The sequence below is a fragment of the Pinus tabuliformis genome, chromosome 3_2 (genome assembly GCF_031772625.1).
Source record: "Pinus tabuliformis cultivar Carrire ecotype Pingquan chromosome 3_2, CPIR1, whole genome shotgun sequence".
Taxonomy (NCBI): Eukaryota; Viridiplantae; Streptophyta; class Pinopsida; order Pinales; family Pinaceae; genus Pinus; species Pinus tabuliformis.
The window spans coordinates 1,128,801,509-1,128,826,505 of NC_142302.1; the positions used below are offsets into that span (position 1 = coordinate 1,128,801,509).

Consider the following 24,997-nt stretch of genomic DNA (forward strand, 5'->3'; position numbering starts at 1 on the left):
AAGGTGTAAGAGTTTTTTTTGTTCTCTTATTAAAGAATCACAAAAGGAATCAAAGGAAGGGGACTTGTAGGTTTGTCCTTGAGAAATAAAAGCTTCTCTTATAGAATGGAAGGTGGAAAGAAACACAGAATAGACTGGTCCCAACTTAGTAAGAATGGAGTAGATAAGGCTACTATCTTCTTTCTTAACCTTAACACCTTCCAAGAGAAGTCCAAGGGTCTTGAACTTGGACAAAAAATCTTCAATGCAAGAAAAATTATTGGGGTCCAATGTAAGCAATTCATTTTCAAGTTGATGGGCTTTAAGTTCATTTTTAATTCCAAAGACTAGTAATTTGTTGTAGTGCTTCATCAGGAGTATCAAGTTCTGCAACATGGAATCTAAGATCTGGAGAAATAGACATCCCTATCAACCCACGTGCTTGGTCTTGCCTATTTTCCCATTTAGCTGCCTTATCTTCATCTTTCGGTTTGGTCTCTTGGCCTGTGGCTATTCTGTAAAGACCTTTACTTCTAAGTAAATCCACAATATAAGACCACCATTGGAAGTAGTTAGTGCTATCAAGAATGACTTGGCATTATCTTTCCATTTTTAACAGAAACTGAAGCTGTAGATGCTGAAACTAAGTGTACCAATGGAAAGATCTCGAAAAATTAGACCGTTTCAAAAAAAATGGTTCTGCAAATTAGTGCTATCAAGAATGACTTGGCATTATCTTTCCATTTTTAACAGAAACTGAAGCTGTAGATGCTGAAACTAAGTGTACCAATGGAAAGATCTCGAAAAATTAGACCGTTTCAAAAAAAATGGTTCTGCAAACGGCTTCCGGATGAAGAAGTTAAGGCTTTTTGAAAAAAAATTGATGAAGTCGCCGACGAAGTGCGGGAATGTGCGGAAATGAAAAATCCGCCCCCAAAAAAATGGAGACTTGAACCCAAGACCTCTACTCTCATAAATTAGCTTTGCACCAAGTGAGCCATACAAAAAGTTTGAGAGAGAGGGGGGGGTTGATGCTTTGGGTTGCGTGCTTGCTTTGAGAAGGCAAAACCCAACACGGACATACAAAAAAAACGAACCTTGCGGCTCGAAGTTAGCTTTAGCCGAAAAACTAAATATTTTAAAAAATGAACCTTGCGGCTCAAAGTTAGCTTTAGCCGGAAACTAAATATTTTCCTCAATGTTTCTGATTTTCCGAGATCACACTAAGGCGCAGCGGAAAAGAGCATACGCATGAGAAAAATCCTTCCTTTCTGTTTCTGATTTGCCTAGATCGCACAGAGTCGCAGGGCAAAGAGCATACGCAGAAATGAAAGGTATAGATCCGGTAATAAAAAAAGCTAAATAAACCGAAACCGAAATAAACAGAGAGAAAATAACTGTAAACTGCAAATAAACACTGTATACCTCTAGATCTTAAAAATGACGCAGCTAGGGCTACCGGAAACCTTTTCGCGTGAAACGAAAGGGGTTCCTCACTGGAACAGATGCTCCCAACACAACAGAGCAGTTCTCTCGGCCCGAAAGCAGTCAGAAACAGTAGATCTAGGAAACGGCAGTCGGATGCAGTTCTACCGGCTTCAGATTTGGATCACCAACGGACGCGGCCCTCAAATAGCTCTGATACCATGTAGGAATTTACAGGGTAAGTTCCTCAGACAGAACACCAAAGGACACTGCTCACAAACAGATCACAGATCAATACACCAGTATTTTGACGTGGTTAAAACCCTCAAAGAGGAAAATAGTCCACGGCCTGAGCCAACGCGGCCACTTCAGGCAATTTATTAATAAAAGAATGAAAATTTACATATGCTTCTCTCATAGACGGATTACCCTACAAATGACCCTCCATGCGAATTTAAATAGAAATCATGGACCAATCGGGTGTTAAGCCACGGATCAAGTGTCGGTAATACCGAGGAGAGAATGAACCGTCGGATCACTACATATCGTGACCGTCGGATTGTAAGTTACAAATGTACAAAGTAAAGAAACACACTTTACCTAACTCTATACTAGACCAAGTTGTACTTAACTATTTCCTATGTGTCGGAATATCCTAACACCTCCAAGGGGCCCAGCCACCTCAATCTAAGGGGGAGCCAACTTGATCCTTGTGGGTGCAATAAATTCAAAATTTAATTTCCTTTTTCTTTCTTTTATTTTTATTGATGGAAATACCAACCATGGCTACAATTTTCTCAACACAATTACCCATGTAGGCTTGTAAGCAATGAAGATCAACCAAATGATACAGAAAAATATCTGCATCATGTATGAGATACAATTTTAGATTCAATTACTAAACATAAGACTCACTATTTTAGTAAGATGAATTACAAAAAAGAATTACTTTTTGAGAATACCTTGAACTACTTCTCCCATGATCACATTAAAAATGTGCAAAAGTTCCTGTCCAAGCTATAATTTTCAACATTCGTGTCTCGAAATTTATGCAAGGTAATATTTCCATTGGTTGATTCCTCAGATCATTTTCTTACCACACAACTTGCAACTAAACTTTTGTTGATAATCCCTGTCGATGGGATCATCATATTCCCACATAGGGTCCAAATTTCAAAGTTTTCGACATTATCAGAGTACAATGGTTAAACCTATAGGGAAAAAAATGAAAATCAACATTCAAAAAATCAAAATGCAATAATGCTGCATAGACAAAAAAGGATCTAGATTCTAAATATGATAGATCTCCCACAATCCACTAAAAATTAAGAAGGAGAGGGAAGATCCGCCTCCCCCACCCCCATCTCCCTAGTCTTTAGCCCAAAGAAGAAGAGTGGAGGCCTCCTTTGCTGTCAAACCCTGTTAATGTGTTTAGATAATGAGATTAAATAATAATAGAAAAGTAAAAATCAGGTTATAAACCTATCTTTCTGCATATTGGGCAATATTTTCCATCAAATAGCAAACATATTGCCATATTATTGACCTTTGAAAATATCAAATAGTTTAAAGCGATATTATCACCAGCAAAGGCACATCACAATATATCGCAATGTTAGCAATAATATAGCTAAGTTTGCAACACTGATGCCAACACATACATGACTGCTGACTTTTTTGTACTAAAGCAGAAAAGATATATATATATAAAAGGAAAAAAATAATAAAAGAAATTTAAACATGTCGAGAAAGAAAACCTGTCCTACCAAAAATGAAAAATGGGATAGAAATTTCAGAAACCAAGAGAAGGAAGAGGAAAGTCATATTTTTGGATTCATGCTGCAGCAATAGCTGGAACAACATTTGCTCTATTTTGATCATCAATCAGAGTAGACCTCTATTAAGGATACTATATGAAACCACCAGACCTATTCACTTTTACATTTTCCTTGAATAAAGCTATGGACCGCATATTCATGTATGATTGAATCAAAAACTTGATAGAGAGTGAGTCCTTCAGTCTCACACTATAATAGAGAGATTAAGAATGGAAGTACGATAGATCCTACGATGGCAAACCATATAGATTACTTAGCCTGATTCATATCAATAAAGTAGACATTATAAAAGAAAGTTGGTATCATGCTGCAATGTTACAATTTCTGGCTTCAAACATACCTTTTGATGTCGCCTTTTTGATTCATCACAAATCCAGCTCATTTCCAACTCAAATGCTTTATCCTTCGCTTCATCATGTACTCCATATATGCTGTAAATGTCATGCATTCCATATATGATCATTTTCAAAAAATCAAATATGCTTAGGCCATATACAAAGAGAACATTAGGTCATACGTATAGAATTACAGTAATATTAAAAAACAGGTACTTCAATTTGCAAATGAAAAGCAATTTGGTAAATAATAGTTTTATTTACTCCACCTCATAGTTTGTTAGTTGTGCATATATGAAACTTGAAATAACAAAAAAAAAAATACAACTAAAATATAAATTTCATAAAGTCTGCTATTCTTATCTATCCTATTTTGTATGACAATCTGCATGGCAATATACCCATTCTGATTTTCAAAAAATTCCTCAATTCTTTAGAGTCAGTTATCTGATGTCTACCCACGTAAAGGTGACAGATTCTTTTCACATTTTGTTTTTCAAGGAGCTGTGATTTCCAAGTAGATGTTGGAGCCATTGTTCTTTCTAAGTGAATAATTATGTTTTGTAGCGATGGGCAGAGGTGATGTTTTTCCAACCGGTATGCAACAGTCAAAGCCATATGGATAGTCTGCAACTTAATCAACACATAAAGAATCTAAACAGTGAGTTTCTGAATCTCTCGTTTGCCTTGAAGAAACCCAAAAACATTCATTAAACCTCTTTAGTGCTTTGAAGAAAAAAAACTTTCTAAACCATGCATTGCTTTGAAGACACCATAAAACTTTCTAGATCTTTCTGAAGCTTTGATGAGCCACAATTGACCTCCAGATAATCTGAACACTTTAGTGGTACTATTTCATTACTGCTAGGCGAAAAATGAATTAAAAAACTCTGTTAAATTAAAATTGATAGCCATCTGTCTGTGAAACAGATACCGACACTCACATTTTTGCAACTTCTATTACTCCTTCTCTGCAAGTCATTTCAGAGAGCTTCAACTTCTCAATTTCACTGTAGACATTTCAACATATGGATTAAAATGTATTTCATCAATAGATCTAAAATAAGCATCAGGCAAAATGTTCTCAACAGAGTGTATATGAGTATCTCTAGGCCAAGAAAATGATATTACCCAAATTAAGGACGCTCTTATTTAGATAAGAAATTGATATGAATTAAAATCATGATCCACTGAACTCACGTTTTTGCAGCCTGCCTGCCTTTGCCAATAGCTGTCCCAAAGTATCGCTGCACATGCATTAGAATGCCATGTGAGTAGACTCAATTTCCATGATATCAAATATTTAACCTACATCTGATTTCTGATATAGCATAACATAACATCTTTCCTTGATATAATCCTCTCCCTAAATTGCATGCAGTAGTCTTGACTCTCAAATATAACTGGCATATTTTAGAGGCTATTAATAACAATAATAAGCTCCACTAACGGACTAATCTCAAGGAGTTCAAAAAAAGGACAAAATGCATGCCCAGCTTCCTTCCGATTGATTCTGCTTTTTGACAGGGTTTCAAATAATAAACCTAGGAAGGAATTAGCGAAAGGAATTATTGTGAATCACAGCAAAACAGGCTTGATTGTCTACCAAATAGGTAAAGGGAAAGCTCCAAGCCTCTAAAAATAGCAAAAGAAATGGCATTAATTCAATGCCTGAAAAGTGCACTGGAAAGGCACTGAATAGGTGGAAACTCCAATTTAACACTTAATTTAGCTAAAGGAAAATAGTATCTATAAATCCATTAACTATGGATTTAACTGAAATATCAATGGCCTACTTAATATACTAAAGTACAGTCGACCAGTATCACAAAACTCAGCATCAGCAAAAAATTGGAGGACGACATCAACTCAGCAAAATCAGCAAACTCAGACACCTGAAAAACTAAACAACATAAAAATTGGGATAATTAAGAGTTTTACAACACTGCTATCAATTCAATCACGTTCCAAGAAAGACAAAGTGACATGGATAAATTATTCAATCTGAGCAGTGAAGTTGAAAATGAAAATGACTAGGTATAACACAAGCAGGTGTGGAGAAAAACAATAAGAAGAGTCACTAACTATAAGAGCACTAGTGGCTTGAACATTGAACCCTATACTCAGTATTCCAAATTTCTATTATTACCTGCATTACGCAGGAGGCCCAGCAGTTTTTTAAGTCCTAACTATGAATTGAAGCTGCAAGAGAAAGAGGAAGGAGCATAAACAAGGACTAATTGAACTGATACTTGGTACTAGGCACAGAGGAATGTGTTGAAGGAAATGTAACTAGGTTCGGTCTTCATAAATGTAATTTTGATATTTGTATTTATTCAAGAAAAGAGAAATTATTTTTATATTATTTGTCAATGAGTTTCTTGCTCATTGAAAATAGGTCAAGCACATTTTAAAGTGCTTCTAGAAAGTCAAAGTCAAAATGTAATTATGATGAGACCCTTTGAGGGCATGTTACATCATATATGTCAACATACAAGGTCATGGGAACACCTCCAAGCATAGTCAAATCCTCTCCTAGCCACAACGAAGTCTCCAAGCAGCAAAATGATAAATAAAATATGAATTATCAAGTCGGCCTAATGGACAGTCAAGTCAGCCTAAAGAGGAGGGACAGACCTCTATTTATAGAGGCTGTCCACTCCTCATTTGAGATTACTTCACTCTGAAATCCGCAAGCAAGAAAGAGGAGGAAGAAAAGCAAAGGAAAAGGGTTACAAGGGCAGCGGGATAAGGAGACAGTTTCTAGAGCAGCTACAGCCACACGTGCGAGGTTAAGGAAGGTCTGCCTGCGGCCATAGCAGCAGAAAAGTAAAGGTCATCCTATCTCACCGTTTTGGGTGCAAACAAGGTCTACAAGGCCTCTCTCTACAAGCAAAGATTGAAGTTGAAGGGACTGTTTTCTAGGATAGAAAACAGTTCACACATGCGAGAATCAAATCTCTTTATACAGTCATAACAGCCCTACATCCAAGTTAGTTGATTGGTGGAAAGAATAAAGGAACCATCATAAAGAAGAAAAGTCTCATCAATAGTGTCTTCACTAGAGCAAGTTCAACAAGGTTACTAACAAGTTGAAAGAAGAACGAAGTGCCGGAAGGAGGAGGGCACTAAGGTCAATGTGCCGGAAGTTATAGTGCAAAAAGAGGAAGGATTTTACTTATGCTTGGATGTGATGCAGGAGCATCCGGACTTAACCAGCAATGTGAAAGTTTGTTCACATGTTATGTCTAAACAAGTTGAATTTCATTGACCTGATTGGTCAAAAGTCAATTTTACTGAGAGAGTTGGATCTCTCAAGAAATGAGTTGTATTTTATTATTGTAATAGATAGAAATTGTCTTATTTTAGGTTCAAAGATAAGTTGTTAACATAGATGTGTGGTAGAGCTAGGAATTAGAGATTTAATGTTAGATTGATTAAAAATAGAGATTGAGTTGTTAAGCACAGTTAGAGTAATCTTCGATTGTACAAAGGAAGAAAAATGTAATATAGAGAGAGACAGAGGGACCAAGAGAAAGAGATTGAGTGAGCGAGAGCCAAGAATTAGCATGTGGATTTTCGTTGAAACAGAGGTCTTTTCATATGTTGTAATCGAGCCAAGGCTGAGACTCTGTACCTTTTGTTATTATGAATAAATTGTTGTTGTGCGCGTGATTATTTATCAAGCCTGTGGAAATCCTCATTATGCTTTTGTTTTCTTTGTATTCGGGAGAGAATTGATGATTTCTTTGTTTTCACGCTTCACAATAGAAAACACAGACTTAACGAAAAAAAACGCGATCTTTTGTATTTTTTTTTAGTGTTGAGCCAGATCAGATCTCAGTCGTTGATTCCTGTTTGAACCAACGGAGAGAACTATCCCCAACCGTTGGATCATCATTTATCGCATCGCAAGTTTATTTAAAAGGAAGGCAGACTCAAGTCTTCAAGAGTTGCGATTAGCGACTCCCGAAATATCGCATCGCAATAGTGGAGTGGTATATGGTAAAGGCCCCACCCTTGAAACCTCGCGACATGCGACTGCCGATATATCACGTCGGAGCATTTGAGTAGGAGCGATAAGACCTTAAGCCAGGGGAATTAGCGGTTGTCGATATGTGACGTGATCAGTGCAATATATCGCATCGGGACTTTTAAAAAGGGGAAACATTACATCGGCGACTTGCAATTTAATCTGGATTGTTGGCTCATTTAGATCGTGATCTCCGATGAATCACGAACCTTTCTATTTATAAAGGGGAAAAACATTGTTTTGCCCTTTTTTCCAAAGGCATTCCGACAATAAAGGAAAAGGCAAAATTGTAAAGAAAGGGTGAACCGCGAGGTGATTGTTGAGATTTCTGAAGCCATTGTTTCCGCCTGCGTCATTTGTGGTATCAGAGCAGAAGTTAAGGTTGATTGCAGAAAAAATGCCGCCAAGGAGAGGAGCTAGCATTGGTCGAAGAAGCCCTGAAGCAAATGCAGTTCTATTGGAAGAGATCCGGAGTCTGCGTACGAGAATGGAAACAATTGAGACTACTCAGAGAAGAACACCTGATGAAGGAGCTGACAGTGCTAAAGAAGAATCTTCTGAGGAAGAAGAAGAGGAGGAAAATGAAACTACCAGAGTTATCAAGATGTTGGCGAAAGTAGGAGGAAAACCAAAGATGGAAATTCCTACATATGAAGGGAGTCTCAATGCAAAAGAGCTAATGGATTGGATCAGTTCATTGGACAAATATTTTGACTATGAAGAGGAAGCTGACAACAAAAAGAAGGTGAAATTTGCAGTTACCAGATTGAAGGGTCATGCAGCTATTTGGTGGGATGAATTACAAACATCCAGAACGAGAAAAGGAAAGTCCAAGATCAAGCAATGGGATAAAATGGTGAGTAAAATGAAAGCTAAATTTATGCCTAAAGATTATCAGTTAAATCTTTTCAAACAATTGCAGAATTTAAGGCAAAAATGAATGTTTGTTAAAGAATATACAGAAGAGTTTTATAGATTGTGTATTAGAACAGGACATGCAGAGGATGATATGGAGAAGGTATCCAGATATATCAATGGCTTAAGGTATGACATCCAGCATGAGATCAACTTGTTGAGTCTGAAGACTATTGAAGATGCCTATCAAGCAAGTTTGAAGGTAGAAGAGAAGATATTGAGAAAACAAAATCAGAGGAATAGAGGAAGAAGCTCCATAAGAGGTAGAAGAACTACAAGACCAAGGGGACAACAACATCAGCATGAAGCAGGAAGTTCAAGTAGTAGACCATCACAGAGAGGAGAATTTAACAGAGGAAGATTTGCGCCCAGAGGAAGAGGCCAAGGAAGAGATATTCGGTGTTATACATGTGGAGAATGGGGACATGTGTCATGGGACTATCCTCATAATAAACCAGCAAGTCAGAGGAATGCAAATGTGGCTGAGGCAAAGCCAAAACCACCTCAACTTATGGAAAAGGAAGAATCCCCTGAAGTAGGAGAATCCCTGTTATTGAGAAGGACCTTGCTTAAGACAAAGAAGGAGATTGAAGAACCAGTGCAGAGGAAGAATTTATTTAGAACTACCTGTAAATCAAAAGGTAAGTGTTGTAAAGTAATAATTGACAGTGGAAGCACTGACAACCTTGTTTCTACAGAGATGGTGGACAAGCTCGGACTAGCAAAGACAATACACCCTACTCCTTACAAAGTGTCATGGTTACAGAAAGGACATCAGATTATTGTGACAGAACAATGCAAGGTTGAGATACAAATTGGTACATATAAAGATGTGATATTATGTGATGTAATGCCCATGGATGTATGCCATGTATTACTGGGAAGACCATGGCAATTTGATCGAAAAGCTATTCATGATGGGAGGAGAAACACTTATACTCTGGAGAAGGATGGAACTAAACATACATTGTTGCCATTGAAGGACGACGCTGACAAAGGAACACCTGGAAGTAGTATTATGCTGATAAGCGGAAAGGAGCTGCTACAAGAGGTAGTGAAAAATGAGGAGTTGCATTTTGCTATTATGGGAAGACCAAAGGTAATTTTAATTTCAACAAACTTGAATGATTTGCCTGAAGGAGTTAAAATTATGTTAGATGATTTCGCTAATATTATTGTGGATGAGTTGCCAAATGCGTTACCACCGATCAAGAGTATTAGTCATCATATTGATCTAATACCAGGAGCAAGTTTGCCAAATAAAGCAACGTACAAATTAACTCCTCAAGAGAATGCAGAAGTTGGAAGACAAGTGCAGGAGCTGATGGATAAGGGGCTAATCAGAGAAAGTCTTAGTCCATGTGCTGTACCAACAGTACTCAGTCCAAAGAAAGGAGGAGAATGGCGTATGTGCACAGATTCTAGAGCCATAAACAAGATCACTATCAGGTATAGATTTCCTTTGCCACGCATGGATGATTTAATGGATTGTTTGAGTGGATCAAAATATTTTACTAAAATAGATTTGAAGAGTGGATATCATCAAATAAGAATTCGAGAAGGCGATGAATGGAAGACTGCATTTAAAACAAACAGTGGGTTGTATGAGTGGTTAGTGATGCCTTTTGGACTCACTAATGCACCTAGCACGTTCATGAGATTAATGAATGAAGTCTTGAAGGAATATGCAGGCAAGTTTGTTATTGTTTATCTTGATGATATTCTAGTTTTTAGTAAAAGTAAAGAAGAACATCTAGAGCATCTTAAGTTGGTTCTAAGAACTCTGTAGAAAGAGAAGCCACTAATAAATCTGAAGAAATGTAGTTTCATGAAGGAAGAATTAATTTACTTGGGATTTGTAGTTTCTAAAGAAGGATTGACAATGGATCCAGAGAAAGTCCAAGTAATTTGGAACTGGCGTATTCCCATAAACATATTTGAGGTAAGGAGCTTCCATGGTCTTGCAAGTTTTTACAAAAAGTTTATCAAAGGATTTAGTCAGATTTGAGCACCAATTCTTGAAACAATTAAGGAGATCAATCAGTCGTTCAAGTGGACAGAAGCAACAGATAGAAATTTTAAATTGTTGAAGAGGAAAATCACAAAGGAACCAATTTTAGCTTTGCCTGATTTTGAAAAAGTATTTCAAGTTGAAACAGATGCTAGTGGAGTTGCAATTGGCGCAGTTCTGAGTCAGGAACAAAGACCGATAGTGTACTTCAGTGAGAAATTGAATGAAGCAAAGAAGAAATATTCTTCTTACGATAAAGAGTTTTACGCTATTGTACAAGCCTTGAAAAATGGAAACATTATTTGCTGCCAAAAGAATTCATATTGTATTCAGACAATCATGGCTTACAGTTCATCAATAACCAGTCGAAATTGAACCAGAAACATGCCAAGTGGGTAGAATTTTTGCAAAGCTTTACTTTTGTGATAAAACACAAGAGTCGTAAGTCAAATAAAGTCGTTGATGCATTGAGCAAGGTAAGTTTTGTTGTGAAAGAATTCAAAGTGGGTGTTGTAGGATTTGAGGAAATGATTGAAATGTACAAAGATGATGCAGATTTCAAAGATATCTATACAACAGTTCAGAATCCAATAGTTCATAACAGAAGTCAGTGGTTGGATTATCTCATTCAAGGAGGCTTATTATTTAAAAGCAACAAGTTGTGTATTCCCAAATGTTCTATGAGGGAAAACATAATAAAGGAGAAACATAGTGGAGGATTATCTGGTCACTTTGGACAAGATAAAACCTTTGCTCAGGTGAATTCTTTTTATTATTGGCCAAAAATGCAGATTGATGTTAAGAAATTTGTTGAGAAGTGCAGAATATGTCAGCATGCTAAAGGGAGGAGCCAGAATACAGGATTGTATCAACCATTGCCAATACCAGACTGACCGTGGGATGCAGTTAGCATGGATTTTGTTTTGGTATTACCAAAAACCCAGAGAAGGAATGATTCCATTTATGTTGTAGTAGATAGATTTTCCAAGATGGCACATTTCATTGCATGTAAGAAGACTAGTGATGCAACATATATTGCTAATCTATTTTTTTCAAAAATTGTAAGATTACATGGGTTAATTGTAAGTATTGTGTCTGATCGAGATACAAAGTTTGTAGGGCATTTCTTGGGAACTCTTTGGAAGAAACTAGGAGCTAACCTCAGTTTTAGTTCAGCATACCATCCTCAAACAGATGGACAGACCAAAGTAGTAAACAGGAGCTTGGGAAACATATTGAGAAGTTTAGTGTATCAAAATCCTAAGTAATGGAATTTAGCACTAGCTCAGGCTGAGTTTGCTTATAATGACACTCCAAACCGAAGTACTGGAATGAGTCCATTTCAGATTGTTTTTGGAATGAATCCAAGAGGTGTGTATGAGCTCAGAAATTTGGGTAAACAAGAGACAAGAAGTGCAAAAGCTGAAGAGTTTGCGGAGCAGATGCAAAGACTACAAGAAGATGTCAAAAGTAGATTACAAGAAAGCAGTAGCAAATACAAACAGAGAGTGGATATGAAAATAAGAGAAAAATAATTCCAAGTGGGGGATTTAGTAATGGTATATTTGAGAAAAGAAAGATTTCCTGCTAAGACTTACAATAAACTAAAGATGAAAAAGATAAGACCATGTAGAATTGTAAGAAAGTTTTCAGCTAATGCATATGAAATTGAAGTGCCAGAAGGGATTGGAATATCGCCTATTTTCAATATTGCAAATTTGTATCCATACAAAGAGACAGAGACAAAGCTAAAGGAGGAAATTACAGAAGATGAAGTTCAAACCTTGAACTGGGAAGAACTAGAAGTTGTTTTGGAGAAAAGAGTATCCAAAAGAACCAGCGGGTAGACTTATTTTCAATATCTAGTCAAATGCAAAGGACAGCCAGTGGAGGATTCTAGCTCGTTAACCACAGTAGAGTTGCAGAAGTATGGAGTAAGCCCTGAAAGTATGAAGGATTCTTTCTTCCCCAGGAGTCTGATGCAGGAGCATCCAGACTTAGCTAGTCATGTGAAAGTTTGTTCACATGTTGTGGCTAAACAAGTTGAATTTCATTGACCAGATTGGTCAAAACTCAGTTTTACTTATTGAAGAAATGAGTTGTATTTCGTTATTGTAATAGTTAGAAATTGTCTTATTTTAGGTTCAAAGATAAGTTGTTAGCATAGGTGTGAGGTAGAGCTAGGAATTAGAGATTTACTGTTAGATTGATTAAAAATAGAGATTGAGTTGTTAAGCACAGTTGGAGTAATCTTTGATTGAACAAAGGAAGAAAAAATGCAATATAGAGAGAGACAAAGGGACCGAGTGAAAGGGATTGAGTGAGCGAGAGCCAAGAATTAGCGTGTGGATTTCCGTTGAAACAGAGGTCTTTTCATATGTTGTAATCGAGCCAAGGCCGAGACTCTGTAACTTTTGTTATTATGAATAAATTGTTGTTGTGCACGTGATTATTTATCAAGCCTGTGGAAATCCTCATTATGCTTTTGTTTTCTTTGTATTCGAGAGAGAATTGATGATTTCTTTGTTTTCACGCTTCGCAATAGAAAACACAGACTTAACGGAAAAAACGCGAGCTTTTGTATTTTTTTATAGTGTTGAGCCAGATCAGATCTCAGTCGTTGATTCCCGTTTGAACCAATGGAGCGAACTATCCCCGACCGTTGGATCACCATATATCGCATCGCAAGTTTATTTAAGAGGAAGGCGGACCCAAGTCTTCAAGAGTTGCGATTAGCAACTCCCGAAATATCGCATCGCAATAGTGGAGTGGCGTATGGTAAAGGCCCCACCCTTGAAACCTTGCGACATGCGACTGCCGATATATCGCGTCGGAGCATTTGAGTGGGAGCGATAAGGCCTTAAGCCGGGGGAAATAGCGATTGCCGATATGTGACGCGATCAGCGCAATATATCGCATCGGGACTTTTAAAAAGGGGAAACATTACATCAGCAACTTGCGACTTGCGATTTAATCTGGACCGTTGGCTCATTTAGATCGCGATCTCTGGTGAATCGCGAACCTTTCTATTTATAAAGGGGAAAAGCATTGTTTTGGCCTTTTTTTTCAAAGGCATTCCAGTAATAAAGGAAAAGGCAGAATTGTAAAGAAAGGGTGAACAACAGGGTGATTGTTGAGATTTCTGAAGCCATTGTTTCCACCTACATCAGGATGATATCCTAGTCAAGGGTCTAGGGTTTGGCAGTTGTTCAAATAAGAAGCTTCAATAAGAGAAAACTTAAAAAGGGTTTTCCTCTCAAGAGTGGATAGGTTTTGTCCCTGGTAGAGAGCCAGACTTTGTGTTCTTATTATTTTTTTTTGGTAGTAGTTTGATGAAGTACAGACATATGCACTAATAAGAAGAAGAAGAAGCATAAGCTAACAAGAAAAGTAAAAAAACTCCACAAATTGTTATCAAGTAACAAAGAATCACACTACACTACTTTGCCCCAGATTCTTTCACAGAATGTCGTCACAAAAGAGAAACGAGGCTAACATTTTTACATCGTGCACCTAAAAAGCAAGAGGACATCAGGAAGTTGCTCCTAGACAAGCACAAATTTTCTGAAACTGATAATTACTTCTAATGATATTGTTATTACTTTAGCACATTCCAGATTATCATTAACCAATTACACTTCAGAAAAAATCAACCATAAATGCAATAGGGCAGTGAGATCACATTAGAATAAAATTGCACAAAAGACACCAGAAATTTACCCTGGGAAAACCTTGGCTAGGGAAAAACCCAGCAATCTTTTCTTAGGAGAAATTTGTTCAATTCAACAAAAGCACAATCTGAGTTTTATAAGTTAACCTAAGAACTCTTAGGGCTAGACCAGCCCTTCTCTCATGAACAACAGTCTTTCAAGGTCTCGAGCCTGCCTTTATATCAACCTGAGATTACAATGTCTCCTTCTAGGGCTTATTATCTCCTTCTGTGGCCTAAACAAGGGATTGTCCAGCCCTCTTCTAGGGCTCGGATCTCCCTTAGACAGTAATATGATCAGAACTTCAGCGTCCTTAAAGCATCAGACAGATGAATACATTCAGCCTCTTTTCTTCCTCCGACACACAGGTAAGTAAGTCAGCCTCTTCTTCTAGATGAGGAAACACAGATCAGACTATCTCTTGATGCTACTCAACCTTCCTTGCTCTGTGGCTTATTTCTTCTTCACAAGATTATCTGAATTGGTCTCAAAAGGAGGGGGTCGAGTGTCCTTTTTATAGTGATCTAAGGTGGCCCAAGTGGTGTGTCTTTATGGCTGGGTCGACCTGATCTTTTGCGGTAGACTAGATCTTTTTGGAGGCAAATTAAATTAGAAATCTAGATTTTAAATTTCTTCTTTTCGATTTCTTTTGAGGACCGACTAGAGTAGTTAGGAATACCGACCGGAGTTACCCCAAAAATCAACACTCCCTCTTAGCTAGGGAGGCATTCACCTTGACTTCTTCAAATGTCCATTTTGTTGAAAAAATTCTCCTTCCTAAGAAAAGATTGAATTTACCTATCCACTTCATGTGGAAAGCATCATGCTCAACAAGTCGTCACTTGGACCCTGGTCAGTATGTCTAACATATGGTGAAACCCTGGGAAATTACCATTCCTACATGCCAATTGAATGGTAATACACTTGCCCGATGCTAAAGGCACTCACTATACCCACTAGCCAAGCACCTCTTGGCAATATAGTAAGAACCTTCTAACCGAGGGAGCACTTTGGGCCTTGATGCTTTTTGGACCATTTCAGCACTCTACCCACTAGCCAAGCACCTCTTGGCAATATGATCAAAACCTTCTAATAAGGGGAGCACTCTGGGCCATGATGATCTTTGGGCCATTCTCCCTAACCATGTTACATGGTAACCTGGTCAATAACTTTGACCTAGGGAGAATGTTTGTCCCTTGATGCTACAACATCAACACTCCCTATAATTGAGGGAAGCATTCCCAACTACTCAAATCTTGTGCCTGATGTATACAAACTTCACCCTTGGACAGAGGCTTTGTGAGAATGTCAGCATCATGCTTGTCTGTAGAAATGCATTGGAGCCTCACTGCTCCCTTTTGTACCATGTCTCGAATGTAGTGGTACTTGATCTCAATGTGCTTCAACCTATCAAGGTCATCTCTAGCACCTGATCAAACAATCCTGTGAGTAGCTTTCGAAGCCACACTACTTCACAAATCGCCAAACTAGCCGCAATATACTCTACATCTTTAGTGTTTAGTGCAATTGAGGTCTACTTCCTGCTCATCTAAGATACCATAGCAAAGCCCAAACTGAAGCAACATCCTGATGTGTTATTTTTGTCTTCTGCACTCTCTGCCCTATTTGAATTTGTATATCCTTGCAATTGTACTTCATCATTTTAGACATATCTTAATCCATATCCAACTGTACCATGTTGGTACCTCAACACATGTTGCATCGCATGCCTCAGCTCAACCATAAACTAACTTGCTTCCTTCAATGGAACCATCGCCACAGTTGCTTTCCAGTCCCCCTGACTGGGTGCTTCCTCTAAAATTGAAATAGATCTTCTTGTGGCAATCTTAGATGCTCCCTCTGCCATTGGTGTTTTCTGATCACTTAATCATATATGTTGTCTAGTATGGTCCACTATTAGAAGGCATATTGTTCTTAGAGACTTCCCATCTAGTCCAACAATCTCAATCTCAATGACAGACTATCATCCCAAATCTCTAAAGGGTCTCAATACAATACTTCCCTTGACCAAGGAAGTAATGCATCAAATCTGGATCCATCATCTCAAACACAGAGGTCAACTCCCTCTGAAGCAGAGCTTCCTATGGTGATCCTAACTGCTTCTTCTATCACGGAAGCAAATCTTCCTGCCACTATTGCTCCATTTGCGATTGGAGAAAATGTCTCTCCATAGTCCTCACCCTCTTTCTAAGAGAACCCTCTTGCCATGAATCTCGCTTTGTACTTCTCTATGTTGCCATCTACTACATGCTTGATCTTGTTGATCACCACTTGGAAATCAACACTGGCTTCCCTTCAAGTCTCGGCACGATTTCCTCCAACATGGCATCCTTCAAACTTGTTGAGTTGTTGCTTCTAGAATAGAAGTTCTTTCGGTCATCAGTACAATTTCTCCCTCTTGAACACAAATTGATCTAGTTGTGTTTATGCTAGATCCTGCAAGAATCCTCTTGCCACAAACTTTGGTTTGTTCTTCTCGATGCTTCCATCTGCTACCATAATTATTGCCTAGGCAACCTTCATGTTGTACTTGCAAAGACCTCACTTGATTCTTGATTTCTTGCAGAAATCATTGAAATCCATCTACAAATTCATCATGCTAGAAATGCTCATCCTCATCCTCATCATCAACTACCAATGCATGTTGTTTTTCTTTCCTTTCTTGCATGAATTGTATGAGCTAGGATTTCTTCAAGTTATCCAGCTACACCAAAGGCTTAACTGCAAGTTGTGACATCTTTATGCTAATAGAAAGATGAATCAAGAACCACCTCCACTAACATTTGGCACTCTAGGTCTCATTCTAAGGTTTCACAAACCCTTGGGACCACGACTTCAATACAAGTCATGACCTTTCTAGACTTCTAGGGTTTACAAACCCTAGGTATCGCAAATTATCCTATTGTAGTCAATATAGGTGGGACAATTCCTCAAATCCATCGCAAATGCATAAAACATAACCAAGTGTCCAAAACCATAAGTGGGAAAATAACGTGTCAGAGTCCCCATGCCTTTGCATATGTGATGAATTTGTCAACAAGGTGATTTCCCTATTCCATTATGTTATCAGTCAATCGAGGATCTTTCATCTCAGTGAAACTATCAATATCAGTCCAAGAAAAACATATCAAGATCAATGATCCAAGATAACCTTTGTAAGGCTTGTATTCTGCCTCTTTATGGACTAGCACTATAAAGAAACAATTCCCTTCATCTGTCATGTCAACAAAGACAAAATATTGTAGGTCGAGCCACATTTACAAATCTCCAATACTTCATGAAAGTAAGATGTCTTCAAAAAAAGATAATACCATGGCATTCCAACGAACTCGCTCCATCAACCAATCCTCAATATATAATATTGTAATGTGTTGGTAGTGAAGCGTTAAGCATGCTCTCCTCGTAATACATTAATGACACTCTTCATTTCATTTTGACTGCCTTGATGTGTAAAGAATAAACTCCAACATACTAGGCTGGGCATCCACTTATCTAAGTGGATGGAGTTTGCAAACATGTCACATTCACAAAATTGGCCCCATCCTTAACAATTTACATCACTCAAATACCCCGGCATTGTAATCAACCATATTCACAATGTCCTTGGATTGTTAGGATATAGCAACAGTTTGCACGTCAGTTGATATTTTGGTCCCTAGTTCGGATTCTCATCAAGCTAGTGTTCCAAGGAATGCAACCAGAACATTCCATTATATGCATAATAGATTTCAAGAACTCTGATTTTTCTATTTCAATGAGGGCTTCCTATGGGAAATGGCTTGAGTTGTCATCAGTGCTACTTTTGCATTCGATTGTTTACAAGGCCACCAGCTAAAAGCCTGTGTAGAAGACTATCATATTGTCCCATATAGTATAGTGTGTCTAATGCCCTTTTGTTGCAAGCCACTCCTTGCATACGTATTACATAGACTGACACAAACTTTGGAGGGAACTCTTTCCTTCCCAGGCTTGCTCAACTTTATACACCAAGCCTAACTTGTCAAGCTAATCAATCAATACAACCAACATTTCAAGTCCTCACTAGAAGCCATCAATTCAAGATCCAAATGTAGGTTTAATGCTTTGTCATCAAAGCAATACTTATACAATCTTGAACCTAACCTGCAACTAGAGTATGTACCTTTTGTATTCGACACATAGAGGGGCTTAATCTTGCTTAGAGCCAGAACAGAACAAGAGACCTTGTTCAAATTGCATCAACTCAAAAGGAAAATTAATCCATGCTTGCTTGAACACAATTTATGATCACAGAGTCATGAATGAAGGTGTCTTGCAAACTTTACAAAAACGAAAAATGTATGCATGAAGTTCTCGGTCCTGGACTTCATCAATTTGCAGCTAGGGCTTCGATACCAAGACTCATCAAACTTTGTCATGTGCAAGTTCTAGTCAAGCATTGTTCCTTGAAAGAATTTGCCATTGATCCATTACATGATACCATCATATCATCTCAAAGTAGGTCACTTCAAGTAGTGATCTCAATGCCCTTTCTTAAGCTCCCTCTGATACCATGTTGATTTTTCACATGCAATATAGACAAGCACAATTTCTCTAAAATTGATAATTATTTCTAATGATATTGTTATTACTTTAGCACATTCCAGATTATCGTTAAGCAATTACACTTCAGAAAAATCCAACCATAAATGCAATAGGGCAATAGAGATCACAATAAAAAACAATGCACAGAAGACACTAAAAATTTACTCTGGGAAAACCCTGACCAAGGAAAAACCCCGCAATCTTTTCTTAGGAGAAATTTGTTCAAAAAGTAAAATCTAAGTTTTATAAGTTAACTTGAGAACTCCTAGGGCTAGACTAGCCCCTTCTCTCATGAACAGAGATCTTTCAATGTAAGATACCCTCTTGATATATCTTAAATTTATCCTTTAAAATTTTTGAGTTTGAACTGAGTTCTCAGTGGCACATTTAGACAAACATTTGTCAAGACTAATAGTTGTAGGTGATTTTCTTAAATTTATTTGAATGATCAAACATCACATCATCTAAATACCCATGGAAAATACTTTAGTCCAACAACATATCTTATATTTAAACTCAGAAATTGCACAAGCTACACCAGCAATGATAAACACCACAATATATTTCAATCTAAAAGCTGATATATACATATAAAATGATTGTAAACAGAGATATGAGAAATATGGGTTACATCAACAATATGTAGTAACTCTCTCACAAGTACAGTGACCAAATCTACTCTCAATACGCACAGGGTATGTCACACAAATGGTGCTAATTTCAACCACAAGTATGACAGGAGGTTCATGCTCTCTTTCCAAGCAACCACAGTCACCACGCAAGGAATGAAAGCATACTCTTCGCTAAAGGAACTCAACGCAGAACAATATATAACTCAACCTCTTCACTATATGAGATCTGAGTGGCTAGCTTCAGTTGTTTCAGTCCAAAGCTCAGCCCAAAATAGTGGTAGTCGTGGCTCTGAGAAACAACTAGAATCTAGAGATGAACCACAGAGAACTTGGTCCACTAGCAAAGGTATACACAACCCTTACCTTCGATTTATTCTCAGCCCAACAAATGAAACCACATGTCTCTTTTAAATGGTAGACTCAACCTTTACTACAATAAGAATAACTCGACCATTTAGCAAAGATAAACTCAACCACTCCAACAAAGATTCCTAATCACTTTAACAGTAAACTCGTCCTCCTTATAACCAGATATGAGCTTGGAAGTTTGATGTCTTCTTGGGTATTCTCAATCTTTCAAAAATATATAAGAAACTTGAAGTTAGAAGATAAAATCAATTGATAACACATTTACCTCTTTTATCTTCTTCGAATCTTCTTCCTTAATGAAGCACAATGGTGAAATATGAGTGATCTCGCTCTCCAACTAGCTAGGGTGTATGGTTTCAACATCGAAACTAGCAATCTGCAAGTAGAATTTCCAAAACTCTAGTCTCTTCTCCAAGAGCTCTCCAAAGTTCATTTTTCTCAAATGGCAAACGACTAAAATGAAAAGAAACTCTTCATTTTCCCTTTTTATAACTTGTCCACCACTTTTGCCAATTTTTTACCTTTTTATTTTTATAAAGTCACTTTAGTGGTTTTTTCACTTTATAAATTAAAAGTGACTCTTCATTAGCCTAGGACATGTCCTCATTTTTGTCACTTTAGTGGCTTTTTCACTTTATAAATTAAAAGTGACTCTTCATTAGCCTAAGACATGTCCCCATTTTTGTGACTTTAGCATTTATTAATGTTTTCCATAACTTGTCCACCACTTTTGCCAATTTTTTACCTTTTTATTTTTATAAAGTCACTTTAGTGGTTTTTTCACTTTATAAATTAAAAGTGACACTTCATTAGCCTAGGACATGTCCTCATTTTTGTCACTTTAGTGGCTTTTTCACTTTATAAATTAAAAGTGACTCTTCATTAGCCTAAGACATGTCCCCCTCTTTGTGACTTTAGCATTTATTAATGTTTTCCCTAAGTGAATCATGTTCCCTTAGTTAATTTCCCCCCCGCCTCAGCCTACGTGAACTTTATTAGGCTAGCAGAAATACCCCATATGCCTCCTAAGCGGTTGGGGACATTACATTCAAGGTCTCAGCCTTGCCTTTATATCAACCTGAGATTACAAGGTCTCCTGGGGCTTCGACCCTCTTTCTCAATACACACCAGACCTAGAACTTTGGTGGCTTATTATATCTTTATGTGGCTTAAACAAGGAATCATCTAGCCCTCTTCTAGGGCTCAAATCTCCCTTACACACACTGTAATATGATCAAAACTTCGACCTCCTTGAAGCACCAGATAGATGAATACATTCAACCTCTTTTCTTCCTCCAACCCACAGGTAAGTAATCCGGCATCTTCTTCTAGATGAGAAAATACAAAACAAATTATTTCTTGATGCTACTCAACCTTCCTTGCTCTGCAGCTTATTTCTTCTTCACAAGATAATCTGAATTAGGTCTCAAATGGAGGAGGTCGAGTGTCCTTTTTATAGTGATCTAAGATGCCCCAAGTGGTGGTGTCTTTATGGTTGGGTTGGCCTAATCTTTTGGGGTCGAATTGAGCATTTTCGAAGTAAATTAAATTAGAAATTTAAATTTTAAATTTCTTCTTTTCGATTTCTTTTGAGGGCCAACTAGAGTAGTTGGGAACATTGGCCGCAGTTGTCCCAAAAATAAACAGTAAGTGTTGAAAATGTAGCGAGTGAAGGTCTTTTGGCTTGTGCCTTAGCTAGTGAAGACCATGAGTTTGTCTTTTCTATAGCATGGTGTGAATTCATGAGTTAGACTTCAGTTACGTGGAGTCTCCTCCAGTTTAACTACAAGACAAGGTAGCAGTTACAAGTTCGGTTAGAACGAGTTAGTCTTCAGTATTGATTGGAAAGAGAACGAGTTAAGACTCCAGGTGTTGATTGGAGAGAGAACCAGTTGAACTCTCAGTTAACTTGCAATCACAATTCGAGCTTCTAAATTGAGCTAGGCCTACTTGCATGCTTGAATTGAGTATATAAAGAGAAGGACGAAGACACAGGATCATCACAATTTTGTGAGATCATTCTTTGTGTGTGTGCGCAGATTTGAAGAGCTTGTGCGCTAAAAAATAGGAGGCCACAAGTACGCAAGGAAATAGGGAAATTGCGCTAGAAAATAGGAGTCGCTATTTGTGCTAGGAAATAGGAGGATTTGCGCAAGGAAATAGTGGTTGCCAATGCGCAAGGAAAGAGGAGCAGAGATCAGGGATTGCAAGGGCAAGTCAAGGCTATTCAGCAGGAGAACAAGTGTATTCTCAGAAACAGATCACTAGCTGTAGAAGGCAGTGAATTGTAATAGATCCAATTGCTCAAGAACTATCAATAAAATACCACAACAAAAAAAGCAGGTTTTCCCATTTGGGTTTACTAGGTAAACAAGTGTGTCAATTTGTGTGCATGTGTTTTTGTCTCTAGAGTTTTTTCGCTGCTTAATGATTGTTAAGAAACTCTGTATCTTGGTGAAAGTAAATTTCGTTTCAGTTTACAATTGCCTTATTTTCAGTAATTCATCTAAGTAGTTGCAGAGTTTCAAAAAATTTAAGAGTAAGAACATTATACAATCCCACCAAATTGTTTGTCAACTACAATTGCTTCAATGTAGCTGCAGACCAAATCTAGTTTCATGAACTTTGGAGGGAATGAAACCAAGTAAGAAAGGATGTGGAGCACACAAGAGGCAGAGGCAATTTCAAATCCAATCTATTAGAGAAGTTGGATGAGAACCTATCCAATTTAGGACTTATTGTAGAGAAGGTGCAAAAAGTGGACTGATAAACAAGGAGACCTGTTGGCCTTTCCTCTCTCTATCCATCATTTAGCCAACTGTTAAGCCAGTCAAAAGTAAGAATATTTGGATATATCTTACACAATTGGTTAGCATACTCGAATAGTGGAATGTTTCATATGTTTAAAAGTCAAGAAAAATGACTATCAGTTTCAGGAGCTAAATTGTATCCAAGATTCCAATAGGCACTATGATTATTTTGTAAAATTTGTATCGCAATTTGACTAATATAATTTACCAGAAAACAAAATAAAAAGGTACATGTCAAGATTGCCTAAGACTCTAGTGTTTGTTAATTTTTTTATTGCAAGTCATAGAAAACAACTGACAAGCTGCAAAAAAGAGGGTGGAATAGATATATTTACAAGCATCACAGCACTACTTAATATACACTAACTAATTGAAGGGACACCTACATAACAACTGACAAGCTGCAAAAAATAGGATTGAATAGATCTATTTACAAGCATCACGGCACTACTTAATATACACTAACTAATGAAAGGGAAACCTTACATAATAACCGCCTACAATAATTTATTTTCATAAAGATCAGCCATGGTCATCTTTGATGAATCATTAATTTGTGATCTTATGTCAACAAAATGCATTTACCGCATCTTCACAGTTATCAGTGCACATTATGAAAAACAAAGGAGCAGGTAATAGACAGTAGTGGCATCTATTATAAAGCTGATAGTAGCCTGTTGAGAACATAATTTTTGGTCCATACAAGTTCGGCATTTTTCTCACATCACATTTGAAGTTGTTCTGCTGCAAGTGTGTGCTTTAAAATCAGTACATATATCTTCAGATAACAAGCCAATAGCTTCAAAGTTACAACATTTTAAGTATATAAGTGGGAGCAACAAATCCAATCCCATTTCAGATAGCAAGTTGCCCAGATCTGAGTCACGGTTATGAAGGTCTCAATGCTTCCATTGAGCCCTTTAACAGTAACTACTAAGATCAATGCAATCCATCCAAACTAAGAGAAAGACCCTCCCAACTCAAGTATGAAAGATATGACATAATAGTTTCATAATAGTATTACATTATTGTAAGATTAGTTTCAACGCTAATTTACAATATGACATTCATACATGCTACCAAAATAGTGAACTGGAATAAGGAAAGAAGAAACCAAACCAAACAGATTACAAGGAGAATAACTGGAACCAAACAGACTTACATAGGCTACTCCTGATGGCTCAATCATATATAGTTGGGGCCCATCTCTATCATAACCTCCAAGGATAACTCCAGATCCAAAAGGCCTGCAGGCTTACAGATAACTGTCATGCTAAATGCAAAAACAAAGCCTAAATCTCAGTCCACAATTCCAAATTCAGTCATGCAAGAGATTCCTCGTGATACTCTCTCAAAATCATGAAGAGAAAGATAAATGATACTGCATAGCTCTTTATTGATAGACTCGGAATTCTGACCTTAACCACCAATATAGTGTGCACAAATGCACATAACTGGCAACACGTTCACAAAGTTCCTTAATAGGGATCGGCTCACCATAAGTGCTGCACGTGAAAGATATTAATAAATTAATTAACTCCATAAAAGTCCATGATCTGCATCTAGAAAGGATAATATCTTTACCAGAGAAAAATTATTTTCTTCGTCAATCAAGATGAAGGTTCATATCAAAGGAGTTCCTAAACTTTCCTGGTGAGCACCAATATTAAAACTAACTATAATAAACCAGAAATTCATACTTTTCATAACTCGTTGCTTCTGATTTAGCACGAGCCACAATTTGCCTACCATCTGCTGCCAATCCAGCCACACCCTGAACAACATATTAATTTATGCAACAGTTAGAATTTGTTATAAAAAAAGCAAAATCATAGTTTCATTAAAAGGAAAACCAGAGCTGAAGACATATATGTTCACACTCCCCCTTTCCATTTTTTCAGGTCCCTATCTGCAATTGCAATATACCCTTACCAATGCTATAATGACAGACAAATCCATTGCCAGTGAGCCATTTTAAGACCTGACTACAATAAGCTTTCAACTAGAAATAACACTAGCATATTACTACTATTTTTAGCTACCACCAAAAACCATAACAAATTTCCATACCAATCTATGCTTGTACACAAGGTTAATGTAGTATTTACTATTTACTATTTAGCAAGGATCAAAGATACTTTGGAAATTGGCAAACACCCAAAAATCCATAAAAACACTAACCATGATTCACATGGTAATCACATCTGAATCAGTCTCTGCCAGACCTTACGCCAGGTACATAAAAATTTACTAAATATCAACATAATAGAATATGTATCCAGATTCACTTGGATGAATTTAGGCCATAGGGAAGTAGGACACAGTGAATGTTATCTTGTTCCAGAGCACAATCCAA

General features: G+C 37.4%; 1 protein-coding gene across 1 annotated transcript in view; it reads right to left on the minus strand.

Annotated features, from left to right (window-relative positions):
- LOC149184643 (proteasome subunit alpha type-3) overlaps positions 1-24,997 on the minus strand; it is a 109,453-nt gene that overhangs the window by 64,766 nt on the left and 19,690 nt on the right. The window contains exons 5-10 of the mRNA XM_089417640.1: positions 24,342-24,415; positions 24,060-24,146; positions 23,804-23,888; positions 4,778-4,824; positions 4,522-4,587; positions 3,583-3,673 (exon numbers count right to left, since the gene is read on the minus strand). Of these exons, the coding sequence (XP_089273766.1) occupies positions 3,583-3,673; positions 4,522-4,587; positions 4,778-4,824; positions 23,804-23,888; positions 24,060-24,146; positions 24,342-24,415 (450 nt within the window). The remainder of the gene's footprint in view (positions 1-3,582; positions 3,674-4,521; positions 4,588-4,777; positions 4,825-23,803; positions 23,889-24,059; positions 24,147-24,341; positions 24,416-24,997) is intronic.